General features: G+C 40.6%; 1 protein-coding gene across 1 annotated transcript in view; it reads right to left on the reverse strand.

Annotated features, from left to right (window-relative positions):
- Positions 1-24,500, reverse strand: part of CEP152 (centrosomal protein 152) — a 103,871-nt gene extending 79,371 nt beyond the window's left edge. Inside the window, exons 1-8 of the mRNA XM_055132063.1 lie at positions 24,407-24,500; positions 19,697-19,793; positions 8,745-8,848; positions 8,441-8,513; positions 8,093-8,359; positions 5,869-6,034; positions 2,054-2,194; positions 671-810 (exon numbers count right to left, since the gene is read on the reverse strand). Of these exons, the coding sequence (XP_054988038.1) occupies positions 671-810; positions 2,054-2,194; positions 5,869-6,034; positions 8,093-8,359; positions 8,441-8,513; positions 8,745-8,848; positions 19,697-19,786 (981 nt within the window). The 5' untranslated portion in view covers positions 19,787-19,793; positions 24,407-24,500. The remainder of the gene's footprint in view (positions 1-670; positions 811-2,053; positions 2,195-5,868; positions 6,035-8,092; positions 8,360-8,440; positions 8,514-8,744; positions 8,849-19,696; positions 19,794-24,406) is intronic.
- Between the last annotated feature and the right edge of the window lie 993 nt (positions 24,501-25,493).

The raw sequence follows: 25,493 nt of genomic DNA on the forward strand, positions 1-25,493 counted from the left end.
ATCATTGAACTCTCAAACCTAGATGGGGAACGGAAGGGAACTTGGGAACACCGGTGGAGGGAAGTTGACATTGGAGGAGAGACTGGTGCTAGAAGACCATTGTAAAGTTTTAAATGAGCAGGAAGAGGGAATGTCCAACTCACAGGACATATATATCCATAAAATCATCTGTTCTGGTCCTGATACATGATGGCACAGATGTTGCCTACCTGCAGTCCACCTGCCTGCATTGATGTTATACATATAAAAAAGACCCTGGGAAGTGAAAAGCTCCCCAAGCCCCAAAAGAAAAGAAGAGCAGATTTAGAAAGATTATTCAGATGATCATAAGAGAATCTGGGGAAGAGAATAATGAAGAGACATTGTAATAGATAAAATTCTCAATAAAGGACACATGGGTGGCAGAAATGTAGAGACTCAAGCAAACCTAGTGTTTGATTGGATGATGGAGACCAGAGAGGAGCTGTGGTCTTTCCAGATCTGGTGCAGATATCTAGGCAGTTGTAGCACAATTTTCAAAAGGGTCGGAAAAGCAAAAAAAGGGTACAAGAAGATAAACTTCAAAGTCCTTCCAAATTTAGTACTACAAGTCTGAAAGTTTTGCCAAGTGGCATGACTTTTCTCTTTAATGACTAAGTTTTTACCATAGACATGCAAGGTAAATATCTACCTGTTCTTCATTGGCTTTTAATGCTTGTATCTGCGTCTCCAGCGCTTTTATTTGTCCTTCAAGCTGTATCTCTCTCTCCTTTCCATTCTCAAGCAGTTTCTGGGATTCACAGAGGCTGAGGGTTAAACCATCCTTTTCATCTAGAGCATTAAAATGTTTAAATAATGTTACAGTAGAAGGGTACCAATTGCTATATTCTTTATAAATATCAGATTTATGCCATACAATTGGTATTTATTCAAATCCAACAATGAACTTTAGTTGATTTAAAGTAGGGAAAAAGATCCGAAAAATAAAAATAAATAAGACCTGTAGATAATCAGAAACACTTACTTCAAAAATGTTACTGCATCCTTTTGTGAACCGAAATAGTTCCAATTATTGCTAGATTTCTTAAATATTGAGCATCTGTATACTTGAGAGGCTACATACATACATATAACAAACCGTACTTATTAATCTTAAGAAAAAATTTAAGGACTATTTCTTAGTGATTTCTGCAATGAACTCTTAATTTCACCCAACCTAAAATTCTCCCTGCATACTTGACTCTTAACAGTTCACTAGTTCTTTTCTCAAAATAAATTTTATGAGCATTAGAGAAAGAGACCTTTTCACTATCAATTAAGTTTGAAATGAACTAAAGTTCAGTCACAAAATTACTCTACAAATGAAAGTTCAACATTAACCCAAAACCACAGAAAGCAAAGAGGGCGAGCAATTACAGTGTGACTCTATATCGACCCTATGTGCTTCTCCCAGATATGGCACTGTTTTCTCGCTGGCACTACCAAAGGAGTCCAGATCACTTACTCTCACTTGGATTTAAACAGAATGCTAATTTTTACGCTCAGAAATGTCCTATAAACGAAGTGCAAGTCTTTCTAGGCACGCTGCTACTTCACCTAAAGTAAACTTACATAAGGAATTAGCAACAGTCTCGTTGCTAACAAGGCTGTCAGCCTCGCTCAGTAATGTTTATTGATTCTAACAGTTTAATAGAGAAAAGGGGAAACTACATTCTCAAAGTAGTGTATTTCAAGGCAAAGTGTCTAAAGTCCTAGGTTTCTTGTTTCATTCCCATGAGCCTACTGACCAAGAACATCACCTCTCTTTGCTTTTTAAAATGAGTGAGGCCACTGAAAACAACATCAAGTGTACTTCATAAGAAGCTAGTAACAGGGGGTGGAGAGATAGCACAGCGGGTAGGGCGTTTGCCTTGCACGCGGCCGACCCGGGTTCAAATCCCAGCATCCCATATGGTCCCCTGAGCACGGCCTGGGGTAATTCCTGAGTGCAGAGCCAGGAGTAACCCCTGTGCATCGCCAGGTCTGACCCAAAAAAGCCAAAAAAAAAAAGAAGCTAGTAACTAAGTTATCTTACCTTTGATTATCAGTAGCTGGTGATTTAGATATCTTATTTGACGTTCACTTTCACTCAACTTTTCGGCTAAATTGTTCAGTTGTCTATCTTTTGCTTTGTTAAGAACCTGAAGTTGAATTATTTGCATATTCTCTGTAGAATCTCCTTTTGAATTAAAGACAATTAGATAAAAATATCAAAATAGAAATCTTTAATCATTAATAGCAGTGTCTTTTTAAACTTTAATACATTAAATCAATTCAGTGATGGAGAACTCCCTTTTTTTTAAGACCTTTTTAATTTTATTTAATTTTTTTATTGAATCACTGTGAGCTACACTTACAAAGCTTTCATGTTTGAGCTTCAGTCATACAATGATTGAACACCCATCCCTCCACCAGTGCACCTCTTCCACCACCGATGCCCCAGTATCCCCCACCCCCCACTCCATCCCACCCCTTGCCTCTATGGCAGACAATTTCCTTCTTACTCTCTACTTTAGGGCATTATAGTTTACAATACAGATTCCAAGAGACCATCATGCTTGATCCTTTCCAACTTTCAGCACACATCTCCCATCACAAGTGATCCCTACAACCATCATTGACTTAGTGATCCCTTTTCTATTCCAGCTGCCTTCTTTCCCTGTTCATAAGGCAGGCTACCAAAAGTGGAGCAATCTTCCTGGCCCTGTCTCTACTGTCCTTGGGCGTTAGTCTCATATTATATTTTATATTCTACAAATGAGTGCAGTCATTCTATGTCTGTCCCTCTTTCTGACTCATTTCACTTAGCATGATACTCTCCATCACCATCCACTATAAGCAAATTTCTTGACTCCATCATTTTCTAACAGCTGCATAGTATTCCATTATGAAAATGTACCAAAGTTGGAGAATTCTCTTTTTAAAAGAAGTTAATAAAATATGTCAGAGTACCTCATGTAGTTTTTATAAAAGCATTATCTCATGACCATGTCAGTTATATTTACTTATTTATACAAATAAATGTTACAGATCACAAAATTAACATATATACTTATTGTGGTACGACAGAAAATTTGCAAAGTCACTGGTTTAGAATATGATTATGGGGGCTGGAGCAACAGCACAGCAGGTAGGGCGTTTGCCTTGCACGCAGCCAACCCGGATTCGATTCCCAGCATCCCATATGGTCCCCTGAGCACTGCCGGGGGGGGGGGGGGTGGTAATTTCTGAGTGCAGAGCCAGGAGTAACCCCTGTGCATTGCTGGGTGTGACCCAAAAAGAAAGAAAAAAAAAAGAATATGATTGTGAATCACCATCATTTTGACTAATTAAAAGTAAGTAGCTGCCAAAGTAATATTTAAGGCTGTCTCCATGTGGCAAACCCCAGTTTAATCCCCAGCACCACCCAGTCCCCAAAATCTGCCATGATGAGGCACAAATCTGGAGTGATAGTACAGTAGGTAGGACATTTCCTTACATGTGGCTTTCCTTGCAGGACACTGATTTGATCCCATATGGTCCCCGAAGCACTACCAAGTGTGACTCCTAAGTGAAGAGCCACGAGTAACCCTTAAGCATCGTGAGGTGTGGCCCCAAAACAAACAAACAGAAAAGATCTTCCAGGAGTGACCTCTTCCCCCAAACTAGAGCTGGGTATGGTCTTAATTAAAAAAATAATAAGTACATGTTAATGACCATGAGTTCCAAACTCTCCTAAAATTTTTTTAAAAAATACACCAGTTTCTATTAATAAGAATCATAACAAAAGGAAAGGGGAAGAAAAAAAGTATTCATAAGAGAAATAAAACTTCAACTACCAAGGAAAATAAATAATCATTTTTCATGAAAACAATGCTTCTGGCTTGTTAACAAATAAATGCATCTTTTGAGAGAGAGAGTTGAAATGTGGTTATAGACATAAAAACTAAAATCTGAGCACTTTGTAGCAAACACCTCAGAACTAAGGACAGGGAGAGCCCTTAGTTTTCTAAGTCTAAAGACTCTCCTCAAGCTCCCCTCACACTCCTTGTTTGAAAACTTCAGTTGCCATGAAGGTGTAATCACTAAATTTGCCACTACTATTAAGCTATTTAACTTTCAAAAGTGAGCTAGAGACAACTGTGCAATTTGCTTAAACAAAAATCAGAATATACCAACTCAATCAAAGGCCGATTGTTAGGAAAGAGATGAAAGGTTATATATGCAAACAGACCAGGAGATGTAAACAGAGCTGAAAATACGGGCCCAGAAGGATAAACACCAAGATGTTAGGCCACTGCTAGGAGACTCAACCTAAAACCAGCTCTGCGACAAACAGCATCTCGTTCCACAAAGACCCCACCACAAAAAGAGGCCACCCTCACCATCTGTGACTCTTTGAGAGGGACAATGAGTTCTAGTTTCTCATCTTTCCAGGACCCTGAGAACATGGAAGTGGCTCGGGAACAGGTGGGGCGAAGCCTCTCGGAATACCCAGTATAGTGCCAGGATGGTGGCTGAGAGGCAGAGCCCGGGCTCTGCGCGAGTGAGACTACATTCCCCACCCTGCACACCACACACAAAGTCAGAACTCTAACCACACTTCCAAAACCAGGAAACCAACTCTGCTGTTCCCCTCTAGGATCACAGAAGTCTCATCAACTTACACATAAATCAGGTTATTTCACAGCGGTAGAGAATGGGGCCATAAAAGGAAGTTAGAATATCCCCAGTTGTTTTTGATTTACCTATTCCATATCTTCAAAATTCTCTAGCAGATATAAGCAATTTCTCATTGTCCTATTTATACGAACACTATGTAAGAGAAAAAAATTTGGCAAGTGCCACAAGATTAATCCTGAAATACAAGTTTACTTTAAACTCAAGCATAATTTCTATCAGTTTCCTTGTTATTACACTAAAACTAAAAGGAAAAAGATAAAATTAAGATGATAATGATTGGTTCATTACATTACACTTTGGTATAATAGAAAATCTAAAACTGAAGGAAAAACTATTCCATTTTCCAAATTAGGTGTCAATAAGAAAAATATACAGTTGAGTCAGAGCAATAGTGCACCTAGTAGGGAGCTTATTTTGCACACAGCTGATCCAGGTTCTATCCCCAGCATCCTATGTATGCCCTGAGAACCGTCAGGAGTGACCCCTGAATGCACAGCCAGGAGAAAGCCCTGAGCACCACTGGGTGTGGTCCCAAAAGCCAAAAAAAAAAGAAAAAAGAAAAAAATAAAGCTAATGAAAAATCTTATGTAGGGTAACTATAGCACTGTTGTTCTGTTGTTCATCGATTTGCTCGAGCGGGCACCAGTAATGTCTCCACTGTGAGACTTGTTGTTACTGTCTTTGGCATATCGAATATACCACGGGTAGCATGCCAGGCTCTGCCATGCGGGCAGAATACTCTCAGTAGCTTGACAGGCTCTCCGAGAGGGACGGAGGAATCGAACCCGAGTCGAACCTGAGTCGGTCGCGTGCAAGGCAAACGCCCTACCCACTGAGCTATCGCTTCAGCCCAGGATAACTATATCTCTTATCTCTAAGAAAATGTTTTCAACATTTTACCATGGGAGTATAAGACAGACGCAAGAAGAGCCCAACAAATGCCACGAACTCGTCATCCAGACTCACTAATCATGAGCTCATGGTCACATCGCTTAATCTGTATCCCCCAACAACACTAGCCAAAATTTAATGATAGAGTTCACATCAGTTTATTCACAAATGCTTCAGAATACATTTCTAGAAATTATGGGATCTTTAAAAATAATAATAATAATCCTCAAATATGTTTAAAGTGACCAAAAATCTCATCGCTTTGCTAAGAAAAAAAAATGTAAACTTGATACATACTTTCATTAGTTCCTAAAAACTGTTGTTGCAGGTCTTCAAACATGTCACCTCCTGCTATTTCCTGGGCTGGAGAGCCATTATTCTGTACAGAAGACGGGTAAGGCTTATATGTCACTCTATATGGTTCCAGAGTTGGATGACCAGGACCATGTGATGTCCCAAATAGCTATTATAAGATTATAAATAAAATTCACAATTAGAATTTGGCCTTTTCTTCAAAATGTATTTGAACTCCACAACAATTTTAACTTAACTGTCATTTACAAATTTTATTCAGACATGTTTGCTTAAAAATAGTTTGTAGGTGGGGCTGGAGCGATAGCACAGCGGGTAGGGCGTTTGCCTTGCATGCTGCCGACCCGGGTTCAAATCCCAGCATCCCATATGGTCCCCTGAGCACCGCCAGGAGTAATTTCTGAGTGCAGAGCCAGGAGTAACCCCTGTGCATCGCCAGGTGTGACCCAAAAAGAAAAAAAAAAAATAGTTTGTAGGCAGCTCAGCCTCTGATGGACCGAGGAGGGATGCCAGTAGTTGAGTTATTCCAGGTAGGCCCAGCCACCAGGAGCCTTGGTGGATCGGGGCAGTCCAAGTCCCACCCTGCAAAAGACCCAGTGTTCCACCCAATCATATCCAATTCCTGGCATAGCCAGAGAAAGTGCCCAGCTTCAGGGCATGGGCAGCTCACTCTAACTGCACTAAAGCTCATGAAGTGTAGAGCCTGCATATGCGGCCGCACGACACTTCTAAACTTCACAGAGCTGATAGCCCATCAGGAGCACAAAAAATCAGATGGGAAAGTGGTGTAAAAGCCCACTACGCTCAGTGAATGAAAACAATAACACAGCAGGCTCAACTCACAGCTAAATGCTCAGTATATCCTCAGACAATGGCTTGAGTAACACCACTACAAAATGTATGTTGTAACAAGCAATAGAAAGTAAATGATTTTGTACCTGCTAAGGGAGCAGGTGTGAGGGGTGGATGGGAAAAGGGGCACGTAGATGGAGAGAAGTTCAGTTTGGTGGTGAGACTGTTGTTAGAGTATTGAATACATGAAACAGTTGTATTGTAAACAATTTTGTAAATCAAGGTATTTAAATAAAGTATCATACCAAAAAAAAAAAAGTGTGGTAGGGTCATAAAGATAGTACAATGGGTAGGGAGCTTGCTTTGCATGCAGCCAACCCAGGTTCTACAACCTGCACCACTTACGGTCCTTTGACATCACCAGGAGTGATCCCTGAGTAAAGAGTCAGGAGTAAATCCTAACCACAGCTGGATATGGCCCCCAAACAAAACAAAACAAAAATTTAGTTTACAACGCCGTGAATTAAAAGTCTGGAATATGGAATTTCACCTTTAAATTATAATTTCAAGCAAGTAATAGGGGAAATTTCAGAAATAACATTTGAGACTTCCAATAAGATTACATACAAAATATTTACAGATGATTAAGATTATAACAATGTTAAAAACATAAAAATGTACACATTCATTACTGAGCATGTAATAAAATTCCTCATCTGTTATAGTCAATGTGTGGAATGAAATTCTATCTCATTCTACAATGACATAATCTAGAGAAATTGAAATCTTAAATCATTGAGTAACAGAAGATAGCTATTGGCAAAAGGTGCCATTCCTTGTCACTGAGAAAGTCTAAGAAACAACCAACTGCATCACAATATTTTCATTAAATTCCTCCCCAGTAAAGATAGTTTCTTTCCTCAACAATCATTCTATACACTGTTGTGTCATCAGAGAACATCTTTGAAACGTTTCACTTACAATTTGTTCTGGGGTGAGAGAAAATTGGGGAAATTAAATAGCAATATCAACACAGATAAATTGCTTTTGAAAGTTGTCAAGATATTGTATACCTGATATAATATCTTGATATTAATACCTGAATATAGTTCCTCACCAGAGAACAGTGAAGTGATATGTCAGAAGCAGCAGTAAACAAGAATGACCATTTATCTTTGACAGACTTAATTTATACTATTCAATTAACTATTTGTTTCTATAAACTCTCCACTTTAAACTTTTGACTTTAGATCATGCTTGCACTAGATTATAAACAGAAAACGGCATACCTAATATAGCATGAGCCTGAGTAAATTATGCACTCTCAAAAATTGTTATGCTTAAAATACCATTGCTTACACATGAAAGCAAATGTGTGTACATACACAAATTTGTTCAAGTCAAGCTTTTACAATACCTGAAAATGATTCCTCTGAGGGTCTGAAAGTTTTACTACATTCTTTTGTTGCCCATTAAATTCCTGCTTCTGACCATTGGAATATGGCCTAAAGTTTTCAGGAAGGTGATATAAATCAGTCTGATCATATTTACTGGGAGGACTGTAACCACTTCCGCCTTCATCTCCACCTTCTCCAGGATGTAGGTCTTTGGTTTTACTTTGTTTGTCTTCCCATCCATTGCCACTTTCATCTCGATCATATAAATCCTGAATCTCACTCTGTTCCTATTAGATAGCAAGAGTCAAGTCTAAGTGCTAAGATCTGTTCCCACTTTCATCAAAGTCACTACCAGATCAGATACTTACATTAACACTTTGAGATTTAGGCAGCATTTGGTGCTCATTCCAGGTCATCTTCAATTGTTCTGAATGATGTGTTCTTAAGAAAAAAACCAAGACTTTAGATTGAAAGTTTATCATTCGTTTGGACAAAGAGATTACGAAGAACCCGAAGATTTTAACATTTTTCCCTTCAACCTTCACCTAAAAGTCTAAAAATAAACCTGGGTTTTTAATTGCTATTGCAGTTCTTTCATTGTTAGCAGCAGAGAATCAAAAGTCAGAGTCAGAGAATTGTGACACACAACTGAAAATCAGTGTCGGTCCTTACTCGCCCTCTGTGTCATCCTCGCTGCAGTCGGAATAGTGGAGCTCAGGGGAGGACAGATCATCATCCAGCATATCGTGAGGAAGGTCTGTGAGCAGCTGCTGCAGCTGAGAGAGGAGAGCCAGCATCAATATCATACTGACGTAAGCCCGCAATGCCAAACCAAAGCTGCCCTAGGATGAGTGGTCTTACTACAGAAAGAACTTCTTCAGGGACCTGAGATAGTACAGTGGGCAGGGCCCTTTCCTTACAGATGGTCAACCCGGCTTCGATCCCAGCATCCCATTTTGTTTCCCAAGTACGCCCGGAGTAATTCCTGAGTGCAGAGCCAGAAGTAAACCCTGAGTGTCGCAGGGTGTGGACAAAAAGTAACTTGCAATTTCTTCATTTAACACATTTCTTAAATTCCACATAAATTATCTTCATCATTTCAACTTACGGAAAAGGAAACACTTAGTATCTGAATTTATACTAGAAGGGCTTGCCTTATGCAGCACAGCTGCTAAGATTTAAATACATGTACATTACCCAAAAAACTAAAACACCGCTCTGGAAACACAGGAAGAGATAACTGCATGTATGTTATTACAGAGAGACTGGGTCTCAGAATCCTGTTCGACCAGTAGTCCAACCTTGGGGACTTGACAATCAGACATCCTCCAGGGAATATGAGCAGCCAGATGCACTTTGCCTGGGTGGTGAGAATAACAGAAGCAACAGGTGGCCTTGAGGTCCTTACAAGCTATAATAATGTGGCAGAGCCCTCTTGAGACGTAACTAAATAGGGGACAGCCTTATAATGCTAATAATTAAAAGATACACAATACTCTGCCCCTGTAAAGCAGCCGAGTAAAAAGAGCTGGAGGTTTCTAGTTTTTGCAAATGGCACTCTCCAAAGCTTAACTCTAAACCTGTTCTTAAATTATTTCCTATGAAAATTAAATCTTTAGCATTCTGCCTGTGAAAAACGAGATGGGGTGAAATTCATTCAACTTTCAGATGAACTCTGGTTTTCAAAACACTGTAAAATTTATGGAATTTCATTATCTATCTATACATGTCTTTCTTCAAATCCCAGTGCAACGTCTTTAAATTCCTAACAGTTAAAAGACACACACACACACACACAAACACACACACACAGTCATACTTGTCCTCCCGTTGTTCATTGATTTGCTCCAGTGGGCACCAGTAATGTCTCCATTATGAGACTTGTTACTGTTTTTGGCATATCGAATACACTACGGGTACTCTCGGTAGCTTTTCGGGCTCTCTGAGAGGGATGGAGGAATCAAACCTGGGTCAGCTGCATGCAAGGCAAACGCCCTATTATAATTACCAAATAGGAGGGGACTGGCTTTTATTTAAGAAATTAAGGACAAGTTAAAAAGTAACAAGTTGTCTTCTCAATACTTCCACAGTACACAAATTAATCTCATTAAAGTATGCAATAAAAAATTGCAAGATATAACTGTAGGAAATGGAGGGGGGAAATGGGGTGCACATTAGTCTAGGGCAGAGCTTAATTCCCCACTTTCTTCTCATAACTTAAATGAAACATATCTCTATCTGAATATTGCATATGTAGTAAAAACTTGACAGTACATATGTGGGAAAAGTTAAATCTATTAACTAAATTTTGGTAAAGCCTAATTTGGGGTAAGAAATGGGGTTTATGTAATGGGGGGAAAGAGATAACTCCTCAACCCCAAATACATTTCTTCAAATACTAGATTTTTAAAAGGTTTCCTCAACCCATTTGGTTCTTCAAAAATAGATTCAGAAAGAAATAACACCAAAAAAATTTAAATAAAAACAAAGATAGTCCAAAGTTATCTTAATCTTAAACTTTGACACTAATTTTTGCAACCAAGCTCCTGATTTGCTGACTCCCTGCTCCTAGGATAACTTAAAGAAAAATCATTTTGAGAACTTGCAATAAGAGTTGACTAAAAGACATAAAGAAATAGGAAAGAAAAAGAGACAAAACTAAAAGCAGGGGCCTGAGAGACAGTACAGCAGGTAAGGTGCTTGCCTTGCACATGATTGACACTAGGTTCAATTCCCAGCACCCCATATGGCCCCCCAAGCTCTATCAGGAATGAGCCCTGAATGCAGATCCAGGGGTAAGCCCCAGCACTGCTGGGTGTAACCCAAAAGCAAAAACAAATAAACAAACAAACAAAAAAAGCAAACTAAAACACATCGACATACTCATACACAACAGGGCTTGGAGGAAAGAAAACAAATGGTTTTTCAAAGACAAAATTCACCAGGAAAACACAGTCTTTTAATATCAGTCCAACCTGTTTTGTCTATAATTACACATAAATGCCTTAAGTGAAAAGACTACCCTACATGTTACCCAGGAAGAAATAATAAATCTTGTATACTTACATCAAGTAAAGATTCCTGTACAGAAAGAATATTTTCTTCTAAACCTTCAATGAATTTCAAGTATATAGCCATAGAGTTCAGGGGAAACTTACAGGGACATCTGAACAGTAGATTCCCCTGACACATACCAACAAAGACCAAATAAATAAATAAAAAGGCTACATGCTAACCAAGCAGTTACTGTAGCTTTGCAGCATCACAAAATTGGTCTCCATGGAAGAAAATTGACTTGAGCGTAAATAAATGCATTGAAATAAATGCTCCTGGATCCATGGGAATGGCTTATCAACTGGCAAAATTGCTATGGCATTTAATGTCATTTTATATACATATATGAAAATATATGCGATCATTTTATATCTTCAATCACTTCAAAAAATTTTACCATCAAGCTCTTGAGCATAGTTGGGTCCTATTCCTTGACTTCTATATCTTTCAAGAAGAAAGAAAATAAATGAGGTGAAACCCTTCTAATAAGGCCGTCCAGAAACAAAACCCCACCCCTAAGGCTTGCATCTCCTAGGATCAAAGTGTGCCCTCCTCACATGCACTACACACAGGTTTTGCTTTGGATCACTGAACACAAAACACAAAACTGCCATATCAATTTATGCATGCTACCCACAGACACCCTAAGTTTTACTTATTAAAGATCTCACAACTCTCAAATAAAGATTTAAGGACAAATATATTAAGACCTTAGACATGAAACAATTTAATTTCACTCACTGATTTCAGATTCATATTGTTTTTTTGAATGTGCATAGTCGCCTCAGGAGGATGTTATTGTGTTTGAAAAGAGTTTAATAATTAAAAGGAAACCCCTTTAATTATTTAGAGAAAAAAAAGATAATTTCCCACTGCTACATTTCCTTGAAACGCATTCTAAGTGACTCTGTAGACCTCTCTCCCTTTTCTACTTTGCATGTTTCTTCCCAAAATAAAAGAAAAGTTTTATTCAAAGGAATTCATCAACAAAACATTTTATAATAACTCACATAGGGCATTTTTACAAAACTAGGGCAAAATGAAACAGAGAACACAAATGTTTCGCTAGAACTTTCAACTTAAACTAATGTCTTAAGAGCCTATAATCCTTGCAACCGACAAAAATAAGTTCTCCTATTACAAACAACGTGATGTGTCTTCTCCCAAGAGAAAAGCAGCAAATGAAGTAACCAACACTCATATTTCCCTTTCAACAGGTGACCTCGGGAGTACACTGTAAAGGCTGATAACGTAAAAGTATGAAGTGTTGAGTATTGTAAATATGAGACACACTAAGCAGAATTTTCAATTTAATTTCAATTTAACTTGGGTGCATCCTGAAAAGAGGCAATAAGTGTGTGTTGAAAAGTGGGGGGTAGTGGAGGGAGAAATTGGGGTTAATGGCAGCTGGATATCGAGAGACCCCCTTCATAAAGTATGGAATGTGCAGAATGTAAAAAGAAAAAAAAGATTAAATAATTCCATCTATTAAATAATGTTTCTGGGACTTAGTGCCACATACCTGGAAAGGATTTTTTGGCAACATTTCTGTGACAATGATTAATGGCAGTACTGTAAGTTGATACTTAATAGAACTTTAGGCCTGACAACACAAGAACTTATCTAAACCCAAATTCTTCTAACGGTGAGCAAACCAAGGCCCAGAGAAAGTAAAGGGCAAAACCCTGAAAAGTGAGAGCGGACAGCCCCAGAATCAGCCCTAGAACACAAAACTCCCATTCCCACTGATACTTGCTTCGCAGCATTTAGTTGGGTATGGAACACACTGGCTCTAACTTGATTTCTGTATACTATGAAGCTTCAGTTCTGCCACAGTTTAATTTTTTTTTTCCTGAAAAATAACCAAACATTAGGGGAAATTATGGGGAAAATTCATAGGATACAAAATGGGACGAACCATTAACAAACACTAAAGAAAAAAATTCAGAAACATATCTGAACACTCAATCTTTGTTTCTTTGATGATTTGATAGAGGAACAACAAAAAAAAATCCCATGAAATAATTTTTTAAAAGAAATGCAAATATGCTAGCTTCACAACTCCCTCTAGTGGGGACAAAATACCAAACTGTTCCCATAATTACATCAAACAAGGCAGTTTCAAAGTTGAAGAATGGCAACAATGTAAACCTTATCTCCAAAATATATGACCATAAGCTAAGCTGAGCATTATTGTTCTAATACACCAATATAAAAACCAAGAGGGAGTCAAATTGTTTGGCATCTGCCACTTAAACCACCTACCTTCCACACAAAACCATTTTATCACAGGAAGACTTCTCTTGATTTCATAGCTACTGAGTACTTCATCCCCAAACCACCAATTCCAAAATACTTACATACGTGCACATATACAAAATTTCACTCTCTAGAGCCAAGCAATTATCAGAGATTACTTCCAGTGACCAGAAAGTTCATGGACACTCTGGCAAACATGAGATCCAAATGAGTTTTCCCAGCAACTCTGAAGACTATAATCACCACTCATTTTATGCTTTTACACACACACACACACACACACACACACACACACACACCAATGAAATCAGAGTTTAGCCACTTCAGGTATTTTACAAAATCACTCTGTTACATGATAGAAGCACTGCACTGTCGTCCCATTGTTCATAAATTTTTAGTGCACTGTCGCACTGTCGTCCCATTGTTCATCGATTTTCTCGAGTGGGCACCAGTAACCTCTCCATTGTGAGACTTGTTACTGTTTTTGGCATATCGAATATACCACGGGGAGCTTGCCAGGCTCTGCTGTGCAGGCGGGATACTCTCAGTAGCTTGCTGGGCTCTCCGAGAGGGATGGAGGAATCAAATTGAATTGAACCCAGGTAGGCAAACACCCCACCCACTGTGCTACTGCTCCAGTCCGACTGGGACAGTATCATTACTATTATACTGCGACCAAGACTGACTTCTCCTTTGACTGGGTATTCGGAAAGATCTACCTCCACTCTTGCACCCCTTGATTGTAATACTCTATTAACCCATAGGCCTGAGAACTGGATAGCATTATTAGACCTTAAATGCATTGTCTGTCACCTTTCAAATTACCAGTTACTGTAATGGTTTTGTGGTTCATTTTGGAGTGTTTGGGGTGACATACTCAGTACTATTTTCTATTAGCAAATGCCACAAAAAGCTATTTCAAAAATTCTATTCTTCAGTTTTTCTTGGTGTTCAATGTACTGTCTAGGACTGTATTTCCATTTCTTGTGTGTCACTTTGCTAAATTCATTCATAGCATCTCTGCAGGCCTGGTTCAAACATATTTCCTGATAGAAGAGCTAAAAATTTTCATATTCCCCTTCTCTGGGCAAAATTGTTTCAACCTTTTTTATTGACTGAGGTTCTGTAGTTTACAATATTATTAATAGTTTCCCAAGCACAGAATTCCAACACCACACCCATCACTGGTCTACCCACCTCCTCCCCCAAATGGGTCGGTCATCTTTTGAAGTGGAAGTTTGCCTAAGATACTACAGGTGAGATTGCTTAAGCAGAGCATAACCAAATTGGTAATTCTCAAGCAGTAAATCAAGAAGGTAATTTTGTTATGTGTGACATGAACACTACTGGCATAATAGCATACCCCCCTCACCCACCTGCACCCTTATCTATCTGGCAGCGTTTAAGATGGAGTTTCATTTAAAACACTGGGATATTACAGGCTTCTATGCTGTTCTTTGGTCCACTATTTTTTGTGGTCATTTTATTTACCAGTCTACCACTTAGAAATAATTATAATTCCTAACTGTTCTGTAAAATTCTTCTGTTTTTTAAAAATCTAGAGGTTTTTTAAATGTGGTACCTATTCATCAATAGCTTAAGAGTTTTTAAACTCGCAGTATCATTTTAATATCTGGTAGCTCTTCATCCTGGTTTGTAGCTTGAGAGTCTACTGCTCCACATATCCTCTGAATATTGAAACATTACAAACTCCTTCCTTTTCTGAACATAAAATGCACTTGTGACCCCCATTTTCTCCTCAGTGCAAACGATGGAGGGAAAGAAATAGAAAAGGCATGATTCTAAGTGTAGAAGTGCTAATGAGAATGACACGCAAGCTGGAATTTGATGACTCATTCTCTGACTTGTGGGCATGTATGGACAGAAATCACAAATGGCCCCAAACAACAAAACTCAACTCACCTTGGGTAAAACATTAACAACTGGCCATTCATACTAGAGGATCAAAAGTCAGATTATTCTCCCAAACTCACTGAGAGAGAGTCTCACAAACTCCTTAAGCACTGTCAACAGTCAATCAGATAGAAGCCGCAGAGCTGACCAGCAGGACATGCTGAGGACTACAGGCAGTCCTTCCACATGCCATTAGTTGACTGACCTGAACTGAACTAATTTGTAACTGAACTAATTACAAAGTGATTGACTAAGTAGAGAAATGATATGTATTATCCCACAACTAGTAGCTAAAACATCAAAGCTGCCAAGAAGGCAGATAGGGGGAATTGGTGTTTTCCCTTAACCTTCCAAGACCCTTTGAAGAGTTCTCTCTGCAGGATGGGGAGACAAGAGTTTGGAAGGCTTCTCAAGATGCAGATCAGTCTCAGTTTGATCAGTTAATCTATTATTTTTAGAAACATTATGCAGCTGAATTTTAGGAATAATAAGCTCCTGAGTAACTCTCTGGTCTCTGATCTCACTTCTTCCCCAGCCATTTCAAGAAGTTTAGGGTTTTCTGGGTAGGGCATCTGCCTTGCACAAGGCTGACATGGGTTAGATTCCTCCATCCCTCTCGGAGAGCCCGGCAAGCTACCGAGAGTATACTGCCCTCACAGCAGAGCCTGGCAAGCTCCCTGTGGAGTATTCGATATGCCAAAAACAGTAACAAGTCTCACAATGGAGATGTTACTGGTGCCCGCTGGAGCAAATCGATGATGAACAGTGCTATAGTGCAGTGCTCTATTGTTCTGGGGACCACATGCAGAGATGCTAACACCTGAGAGGGGCCTGGGGTGCCAGAAATCAACCCCCAGGCTTCCCTCAGCATCCGTCCTACCACTTGAGCGCACCCCCTTAAATTTTTTTAAAAGGTGAAAACAAAGAGGGAAAGAGGAAATGAATTTTTTTAAAATAAATCACAAAGTAAAAACACTTTTAAATTAATTCAGATGATAATCTCCAAGTCCAGTTAGTTATATATGTCTTTTCTTCCACACAGCTAGATACATCACATTCATTCCTATATTACTTCATCTCTTGAGAGCACGTTTTTGAATCTAGAAGTTCCTTAGTTCGGCACATAAGCTATCAAGCTATCAATGGCTATGTTCTAGTAACTTATATTTCCTTTAAAATTTCTTAAGCAATACCTCTAGAAGTAAGCTCTTTCTAATTCCCTGTTAACTCCCCGATATTTTTTGAAATTTTTTTCTTTTTTCTTTTTTATTGAATCACCATGTGGAAAGTTACAAAGCTTTCAGGCTTAAGTCTGTTATACAATGCTCAAACACCCATCCCTTCAACAGTGCACATATTCCACCACCAAGAACCACAGTAAACCTCCCCCACACACGCCCAGCCCCCCACCCTGTCTGTATAGCTGATAAATTTCACTTTACTTTCTCTTTACTTTGATTACATCCAATATTTCAACAAAGAACCCACTATTATTGTTTGGAGTCCCCCCCACCACCAAAGTCGGACCTGCTGGAAAGGAAGCATTTGATAATTTGTTTTCCATTGCTGAGAATGAAGAGATATGAGGTCGTGTGGCCACAATAGTGGCCACGAGGTTTTGGATTTCTGTATTATAGTATTTCAGTAACTAAGTCCAGAGGAATTTCTGCCAGAAGTTGCATCATTGCTAGCTCGTACTTCTCTGCTACTTTACATTCCACATTTTTTAAAGCCCTATCAGAATACATTTTTCTTCTTTAAAGTCCACTATAGTAATTACTTCAACTGTTCATCTCAAGAACCCCAGTAGCTAAATTTCAGCAAAAAACCCAAAGAGCCAGGAAAAGCCTCATGCTGTGAGTTCATAAGGCAACAGCATATGCCGTCCCTCTCCATAACACAGGAATTGCTAGAACAGGCCCGTCAAAACCTAGAAAGCCCAGCCATGGTCACAAACTCCAGCAATCCTTGGCAACATGACTGGGAATTTCCAGGAGTGAAGCAGACAGCCTGAGCACTAAGCCATATCTGTGTGTGATGTGGGGACCCGGCAGTTGGAAAGGGAGGCTGCAGATAACAGGATTTCAAAGCATTTTAAGGCAAGTCAGAAATACTATTTCAAACGGTCATGTGAAATTTTCCAATCTCTAACTACAGATTCAAGGGAGCGGAGAGACAGAACAAGAATCAGGTGCTTGCCTTGTAGGTGGCTGATTGTTGGCACCACATAGGGTCCTGAGGACACCACCAGGAGTGATAATCTGAGCACAGAGCTAAGAGGAAGCCCTGAACACAGTCGGGTGTGGCCCAGGTTCGATTCCCAGCTTCCCATATGGTCCCTCAAGCACCGCCAGGAGTAATTCCTGAGTGCATGAACCAGGAATAACCCCTGTGCATCTCAGGGTGTGACCCAAAAAGCCAAAAAAAAAAAAAGAAATCTAACTTAAAATTCGTAACAAGTAAACTGACTTCCACTCTTTCTATTAGTTTTCACTGCTTACTGACCAGTTCTTACATATAAAGAATTAATAACTACTAAACAAACAAAAAAAAATGAACTCCTCTTCTTACTGAGTTTCTCTAGTCTATTTACTACACAACATTCAGACATCCCAACAGCAGGACCTGCTGGCTGATCACACCGTCTCTTCCCCAACTCCCGGCTTTATGAAGTCTTAACAGAATATTCTCCTGTAGCTGACTTCTCTGTAGCTGACTCTTCCTAGAGTCAAGTCTCAGCTCAAATATCTCCTGCAAGAGACCTTCACTCACCAGCCACTTACCAATTTCTCACTATCACAGGGCTTGTTTCCCCATCTTTATCAATTTATGCCCAAACTATTTTATTCATTTGCTTACTTGCTTACCTGCTGGCCACCACTAGGACAGGATCTACCCACAGCAAACAACTTTACTAGATTTGCCTAAGGCAATGTTTCAAGCAAGAAGAAACCAGGAGACTGTCTCCAAGGAATCTCATCATTTATCTGATGGCATTCATGCACCTCTGGACAGCTGTGTTCTATTCTTTTCCCAAAAGAAATCACTCTTCTACCTTTTAAAAGACCAAATACTGATCAGACTTTAGGGATAATTTGTTGCTACTGTTGTTGTCTGTTGCATAACAATTGGTTTGCCCTTGCTCTTCCCACAGGGAGATTACTCCCACCACAGTGCTCCTGAGGCACACCAAATTCCATCAGGCACTCCTAATCCTATATTGCTTTTCTCTTTTCTTTATGTCTTTTGCATGGTTTAGCAATGTTCTTTTTGTATAGACACAGGAAGACAGTTGATGCTATGTTTTTGTAACATGGAAGTTAACTGACTCCAGATAATATATACTCCTGGATATTCATCCTATTTACTTGGCTTAAGCCTCAATTGCCCTTACTTCCTAACATCCCCCAAAAGGAGAGAGGATAAGCACATATTAAGTATATAAGAAGTATAATAAAGGGGCTGGAGCAAAAGGGCCCCAAGAAGAGCCAACCTTTAGGCTTAATTTATCTCTTAATTGTGTTCATACAAAATGACTAGAAATATTAGTAAGAAGTAAACTTAATATGATTGTTTAAATGGGTTACTAGCTAAAGAAAGGAGAAAGCAATTCACCCTTTAGATGGAATCTCACCCTTGAGCGGATCTCCTAGTAATCTAGAGTGCTAAACCCCCAGATGAGATTTTGTCCTTGAATTAATCTCCTAGAAGAACTTCCCCTGAAGGAGGGGTTTTTAACATCTGTTTATTGTTATGATAATGTTCAACCCCACCTATGCGTATCCCCACCCTTCAAGATTTCTATATAACTAGCTACGAGAGAGAAATAAATGGTCACTGATTACTAACCAGCCTATTCCTTAGTTCCCCCATTTCACAGTCCTCGTTCATCCCTTTCATTCATCAGTGTCCCGGGCCTGGAGAATGGTTCTCAACCACTGAAAGCACTCACAGTTTGAACTCACAAATTGTCATTTTAAGAATTATAAATTCTCAAAGTCAAAGCAATAGTACAGCAACTAAGCACTTGCGGTGTACAAGGCTAACTAGTACAGGATCCCAAACACCCCATATCCCCCCCACCCCTGTCCAGCCCAGCAAAAAATGATCCCTAAATGCTGAGCCAGGAGGAAGCCCCAGTACTGCCAGTTGTGGCCCAAAATAAAAAGGAAGGAAGAAAGGGAGGGAGGGAGGGAGGGAGGGAGGGAGGGAAGGAAGGAAGGAAGGAAGGAAGGAAGGAAGGAAGGAAGGAAGGAAGGAAGGAAGGAAGGAAGGAAGGAAGGAAGGAAGGAAGGCTTATAAATTCTCTTAAATGACATAACATATTGCACCTTGACGAGGAAATAAAATTGTTATAAAGATTAGGTTTAGAGTCTTTTTTCATATGGGTAGCTTACCTCTTTCTCCCTTTCATAGTCTTCTTTGTCATATTCTTCTTCATCTTCATTTTGTGTCTGCAGTGCTACACTGCCAAAGTCCAATGACATGGCTCTCCTGAGAGAAGAATAAGATGTTTGGTTTCTAAAAAATGCCAAACAAAACTATACAAGAGATGTCATACCCAAAAAGACAGCAGCAACCTAAGAGAAAATATATGTAACTCATGTATGACAAATTGTTAATATTCAGAATATAAAGAATCTTTCCAAACTAACTATGATTCACATGACTGTATGGCAGCAATCCATAGGAAAGGAAAATATAAATAACTAATAAAGCTATGGTAAGATCTTTATAGAGCTTGGAAAGCATATCTTAATAATATTATGATGTTTGTCCACACAAAAAACAAATAGAAATCTGTGAGAGAGAAATAACTGGGCTGGAGCAATAGTACAGTGGGTAGAGCACTTGCTTTGCATGCAAAGGAGGGGGAGAGATGAAAAGGAGGAAGAAGGAGAAGAGGAAGACGAGGAAAGATGATTGTAAGACTAAGCTCCACATTCCTAATCTGAGATGTTAACTATGGCATAGATAGGACTTTCCACAATGCTTCATCCTCTTAATCACAAATCCAATGTCATGCTTTACAAAAACAAAAACTAAAAACTGTAAATCCGAGTCAGTGATTGCTACCCCCAAACCACTTGAAATCTGGCAAAGGCCATATTGTGCACAGCAAAAATAGAAGTGAATGAGGTTCCAGCATAGAAATAGGAAAAAACAGAAGTGGTGGCTGTGAAGCTCTCCCAGTGTGGAGCACCAGTTACAAAGCCTCAGACAGACCCAGCTCAGGAGATGGACTCTCAAGCACTTCCAGCCCAAAGGCTACTGCTGAACAGAAAGATATGTAAGATACCAAATGGTAGGTAAAGGTCCCGATACAACACATAAACTACCCAGAATTTCAAAGCTCTAAACAATCCTGACAAGAAAGTAAACAGGTGGTGACAGGTTTCAGGTCCAGTGTGTCCTAAAATTTGGAAGTGAAGTAACAATCAGAAAATCAACATGGAATTTACCATAAAAAACGTGTCAACTGTTAACAGTCGGTAACTATGATCACAAACTTCTCCAAAAGCCAACAGCTCTATAAAGATAGTCCTGTAATCAGATCTAAAGTGCTTTCGATTGTATGACTTATCTCAAAGAACAAGGTGTGGCAATAAAATTGTAGTACATCATGAATTTTAAAATGAAATCAGCCTTTGTACATAATATTTGAAAAGAAGAAAATGTATGCCCTAGATAAATTATGGCAGCATTGGAGAATACAGTTGGGAGGGCACTTGCCTTGAATGAGACCAACCCAGGTTTGATTTGAGTAACCTAGCTGAAGCGAGAGCACAGCAGGTAGGGCGTTTGCCTTGCATGCAGCCGACCTGGGTTCGATTCCTCTGTCCCTCTCGGAGAGCCTGGCAAGCTATCAAGAGTATCTCGCCCACACAGCAGAGCCTGGCAAGCTACCCATGGCATATTCAATGTGCCAAAAAACAGCAACAAGAAGTCTCACAATGGAGACGTTACTGGTGCCCGTTCAAGCAAATTGATAAGCAACGGGATGACACTGACAGTGACAATCTAGCAGCAACCAGGAGTGATCCTTGAACTAAGAACCAGGAGTAAGCCCTCGGCACTACTGGTTGTGGACCAAAGAAATAAAAATATCAGTGGCTGGAAAGATAGCACAGCTGGTAAGGTGCTTGCTTCGCGAACAGATGACCTGGGTTCAACCTTCAGCATCACATATGGTCCCCTGAGCACCACCAAGAGTGATTGCCAGGAGCAACTCCTGTGAACTGCTGGGTGTGGGCCAAAAATCAAAGAGGAGGGGAGGGGAAGCAGAGTTGTCAGGGACTTTAATACTCAGAATAAAAGAGACCGGCTTATGTTGTTGCTATTTGCTTTTGTTTTGGTGCCACACCTGGCAGTCAGTGCTCAGGGTAGAATATGTATCCTTACTTTTCTAAAATTAGCAAGCTGGCTAATATTTCTTCTGGGTAATGTTTTCCCTTACTTACTGACAAAACTATTTGTGTAGTCTTATTACATACACTCGGATTGGAGGGCTCAGGTTCACTAAACATTTTGCTACCCACGGTTGTTTTCTTTACCTTCCTTGCAGTAAAACTCACCACTGGGTGTTTAGTTGGACAAAACATTAAAAAGCACAAGCAGCATTATTTCTGCCTCATCTAATAGCCTACAAGTCTCTGGATACAGAATTAAAACATATCTGCAAGTTAGAGAAAGAGCTCGATGAGCTGAGTGCATGTTTTGCATGTCTGGATTTTATCCCAGTCACTGTATTGTCCCCACCCAACACAGATCTAGAAGCCCCTGAGCAACACTTAGTGTGGCCTTAAAACTATAAAGGGCAGGCACACAAACATATATGTGTCGAATGAGTATGATACATTCATGTTCCCCTATAGGGATTATTTCAATACAATAAGGACTGGAACAATAGCACAAGGGGTAGGGTTTTTGCCTTGCACACGGCCAGCCCGGGTTCAATTCCTCCGTCCCTCTCAGAGAGCCCGGCAAGCTACCGAGAGTATCGCACCTGCATGCCAGAGCCTGGCAAGCTCCCTGTGGCATATTCGATATGCCAAAAACAATAACAAGTCCTCTCACAATGGAGACATTACTGGTACCCGCTCCAGCAAATCCATGAACATTGGGATGACAGTGCTACCAGTGACTAAGTACCTAATATGTGTAGTTGTCCCTATAAGTGCCTGAAACTTGGTACCAACCATGAGGAGTTTACAGTCTATTAGAGAAACAGTAATATAAATTAATGCTCACAGTGATTCGTTATAAATTTCTATAAACGAGAAAGGTACTTTGCTTCACAAGCAAAACTGAAGTCAACTTCACATTAAGACTTTCCTTTAGAGGGGCTGGAGAGAGCACCGCGGGTAAGGCCTTACTCTAGGGCAACCCGAGGGATCCCCAGCATCCCTTAAGGTCTCCGGCAGCACCACCAGGAGTGATCCCAGAGTGCAGTGCCGGGAGTAACCCCTGAGCATCACTGGGTGTGCCCCAACCAGTCTGGACAAAAAAATGAAATAAACTTTCTGTTAGACTCCCAACAACAAAGAAAGGAAAGGGGAATTTTTTCAAATTTTGAAAAATTGAAAGCAGAAATGTAAGAAATTAGATTAGAAACAAATCTTAAAAACACACTGCTGCATTAAGTCAGACGACATGGGATCAACCGTGACTTCTGTTCACATTTATGTTACAACCTTAAGCAAAACCTTGTCCAAATCTTGACTAATCTAATGGGAGTAAGAAGAGTCCCTACCCCAAAGACTGGTTATGAGAATTCACAAAATAATGCAGATAAATGATTGTATCCTTATCATGGCATAATGATGAATGAGGGCCTGTCAGCTACAAAACAGGTTAAAGGAACCAAATACATTTAATAAAATTTATGGGGGAGGAGGGCAGAGTGACAGTACAGCTGGTAGGGTGCTTGCCTTGCACGCTGCCGACCTGGGTTGGATCCCCATAGCATATGGTCCTCTGAGCACCACCAGGAGTAATTCCTGAGTACAGGACCAGGATTAACACCTGAGCATCACCGGGTGTGGGCCCAAAAACAAACAAACAAAAAAAAAAAACAGTTTATCAAACAAAAAACAACAGTTAATCTGAAAAAAGGTGCAACCACTGGAAACTTAAGTTTAAATAATACAATCTGTTGTAGGATGAAGATGGTTTAAGTTGCTCTTCCCATGCCATTTCCCAGGGAAATGAATCTCCCCTTTGCACTTTATTTTTTCTTTGCAGCCCCTTGCACCCTGTTTCTTAATCTTTCCTCATGACTTCAACCTCAGCCTCTCATTGTATGCAAACTTATCTTGGACATGCATATATATGTCATATACATCATGCCTTGGATATAGCGAAAGTAGGCTTAAATTAGTTCATGGTTAGAAATAAACTAATACAAAATTGGGAGTGCGTAAGAAAACCCCAAGAATTAATAAATCCTGTTTACTTGATTGCCCGCCAGTAGCTTCCCTTCTACACACCGCCCCTGGCCGACTCGCAGTATCAGTCTGCGGTCTAGCTACTCATCACGGTTCAAGATTACAAAGGATAGATGGGTTGGTGGAGGGAAAGAAAACAGACGGATAACAACAGATGACAAGCCTTTGTGCTCAGTACCCAAGACAGCAGTTTGCACGAGTCGGAATCGAGTCAGAGCGCCCAGATGACGGAGCCAGGTAACAACCACAGATAAAAAGAAGTGGCCTTACCAAGGAACTTTGGCGTCAAGCACTGCAAGAATAATGGGTACCGCGAGATCAGAGCTGCAGGGACTGCCGCCGGCTTGCTCGGGCTGCCAGTCACACGTACTCGGTCAAACACACGTGTACAAAGCAGCCACTGTGAGGCAGGCACCGCGCCTGGGCGACCCCCGCGACCGTCCCCAGGGGAAGAGGCGAGAAGGGCTTCCCAGGCGCCCCTTCTCGGTAGTGAGGAAGGGTCTCCACTACACTTTAAAGTCCCAGGTGGAGCGGGTAGTCCATCATTGCGGGATTTGGGGAGGGGGCAGCTTGTCCTTCGGAAAGCCTCAGCCAAGATCCCCAGGGCCCTACACCTCTTCTAACTTCATCCCCTTCGCTCAGCAGCGAAGGAAAACTCACCTGAGAGCACCGGTGCTGTCACCGCCCGGAAATTCTAGCCCGGGCCAGAGACCAACTTTGAGCAAACCCCTTTAAGTTAGTCTCCAATTCTGAAGTTCCTTCCTTGTCACAACCGAACCGGAGAGCTGAAGCCATTGAGAAGCAGCGGCCTCCTCCAATCGCCGTCTAGAGACTAGCGTTTGTGGGCGGGGACTACCGTGTCGGGGCGGGGTATAGAGACAGAAGTCTTCGCCTCTCTCAAGCTAGGTTGAGAATTCCGCCCGCAGTTGCAAAGGTCCGGCTGTTTGAAAGCGGGCGCCAGAGGTGGCGGGAATCTGCTCCTGTGCACCCATTGGTGAATTCCTCAGCCAATCACGAAAGGATGATTCTTAGAGGGCGGGTTTATCGGTTGCCTAGAGACACCCAGGCACCAAGCTCTTTGCACAGCTCCCTTAGCGTGTCTCTCACCACTTGGTCCTTGGAGACGGAGGCAGTTACTCTTGCCCGCCCAGTCGTAGCGTTTTTCCACTCTGTAGTCCCATTTCTCCACTGCAGCACATCTCGCACCTCACTTTTCCCCACGCAATTCGACCCGTGTGTGTGTGTGTGTGTGCAATTCGACCCTTTGTGTGTGTTTGTGTGTGTGTGTGTGTGTGTGTGTGTGTGTTTGCAATTCGGCCCTTCTGAGTTCCCAAACAACCGTTTTGTTTCTGAGTTCCCAAACAATCATTTTGTATTTGTGTGTGTGTGAGTTTCGAAATAACAACCTTCTTGTTTTTTCCTGAAAGAAGGTGTGTGTGTGTGTTTGTGTGTGTGTGTGTGTGTGTGTGTGAGAGAGAGAGAGAGAGAGAGAGAGAGAGAGTTGCAAATTAACAACCTTTTTGTTTTTTCCTTCTTGTTTTTCCTGAAAGGAGGCGTATGTGTGTGAGTTCCAAAATAACAGTGTGTGTGTGTGTGTGTGTGTGTTTGTATGTGTGATGTGTGTGTGTCGGGAGGTTGGGGTACAGGGGAAGACACCTACCTCCTTGCTCTGGGGATTGCTCACGATGCAATGCTCCTGTTATGCCAAGTTCTCTCTGTGAGTCCATTGAGCTCTCTCCTGTCCTTT

The sequence above is a fragment of the Sorex araneus genome, chromosome 3 (assembly GCF_027595985.1).
Source record: "Sorex araneus isolate mSorAra2 chromosome 3, mSorAra2.pri, whole genome shotgun sequence".
Classification (NCBI taxonomy): domain Eukaryota; kingdom Metazoa; phylum Chordata; class Mammalia; order Eulipotyphla; family Soricidae; genus Sorex; species Sorex araneus.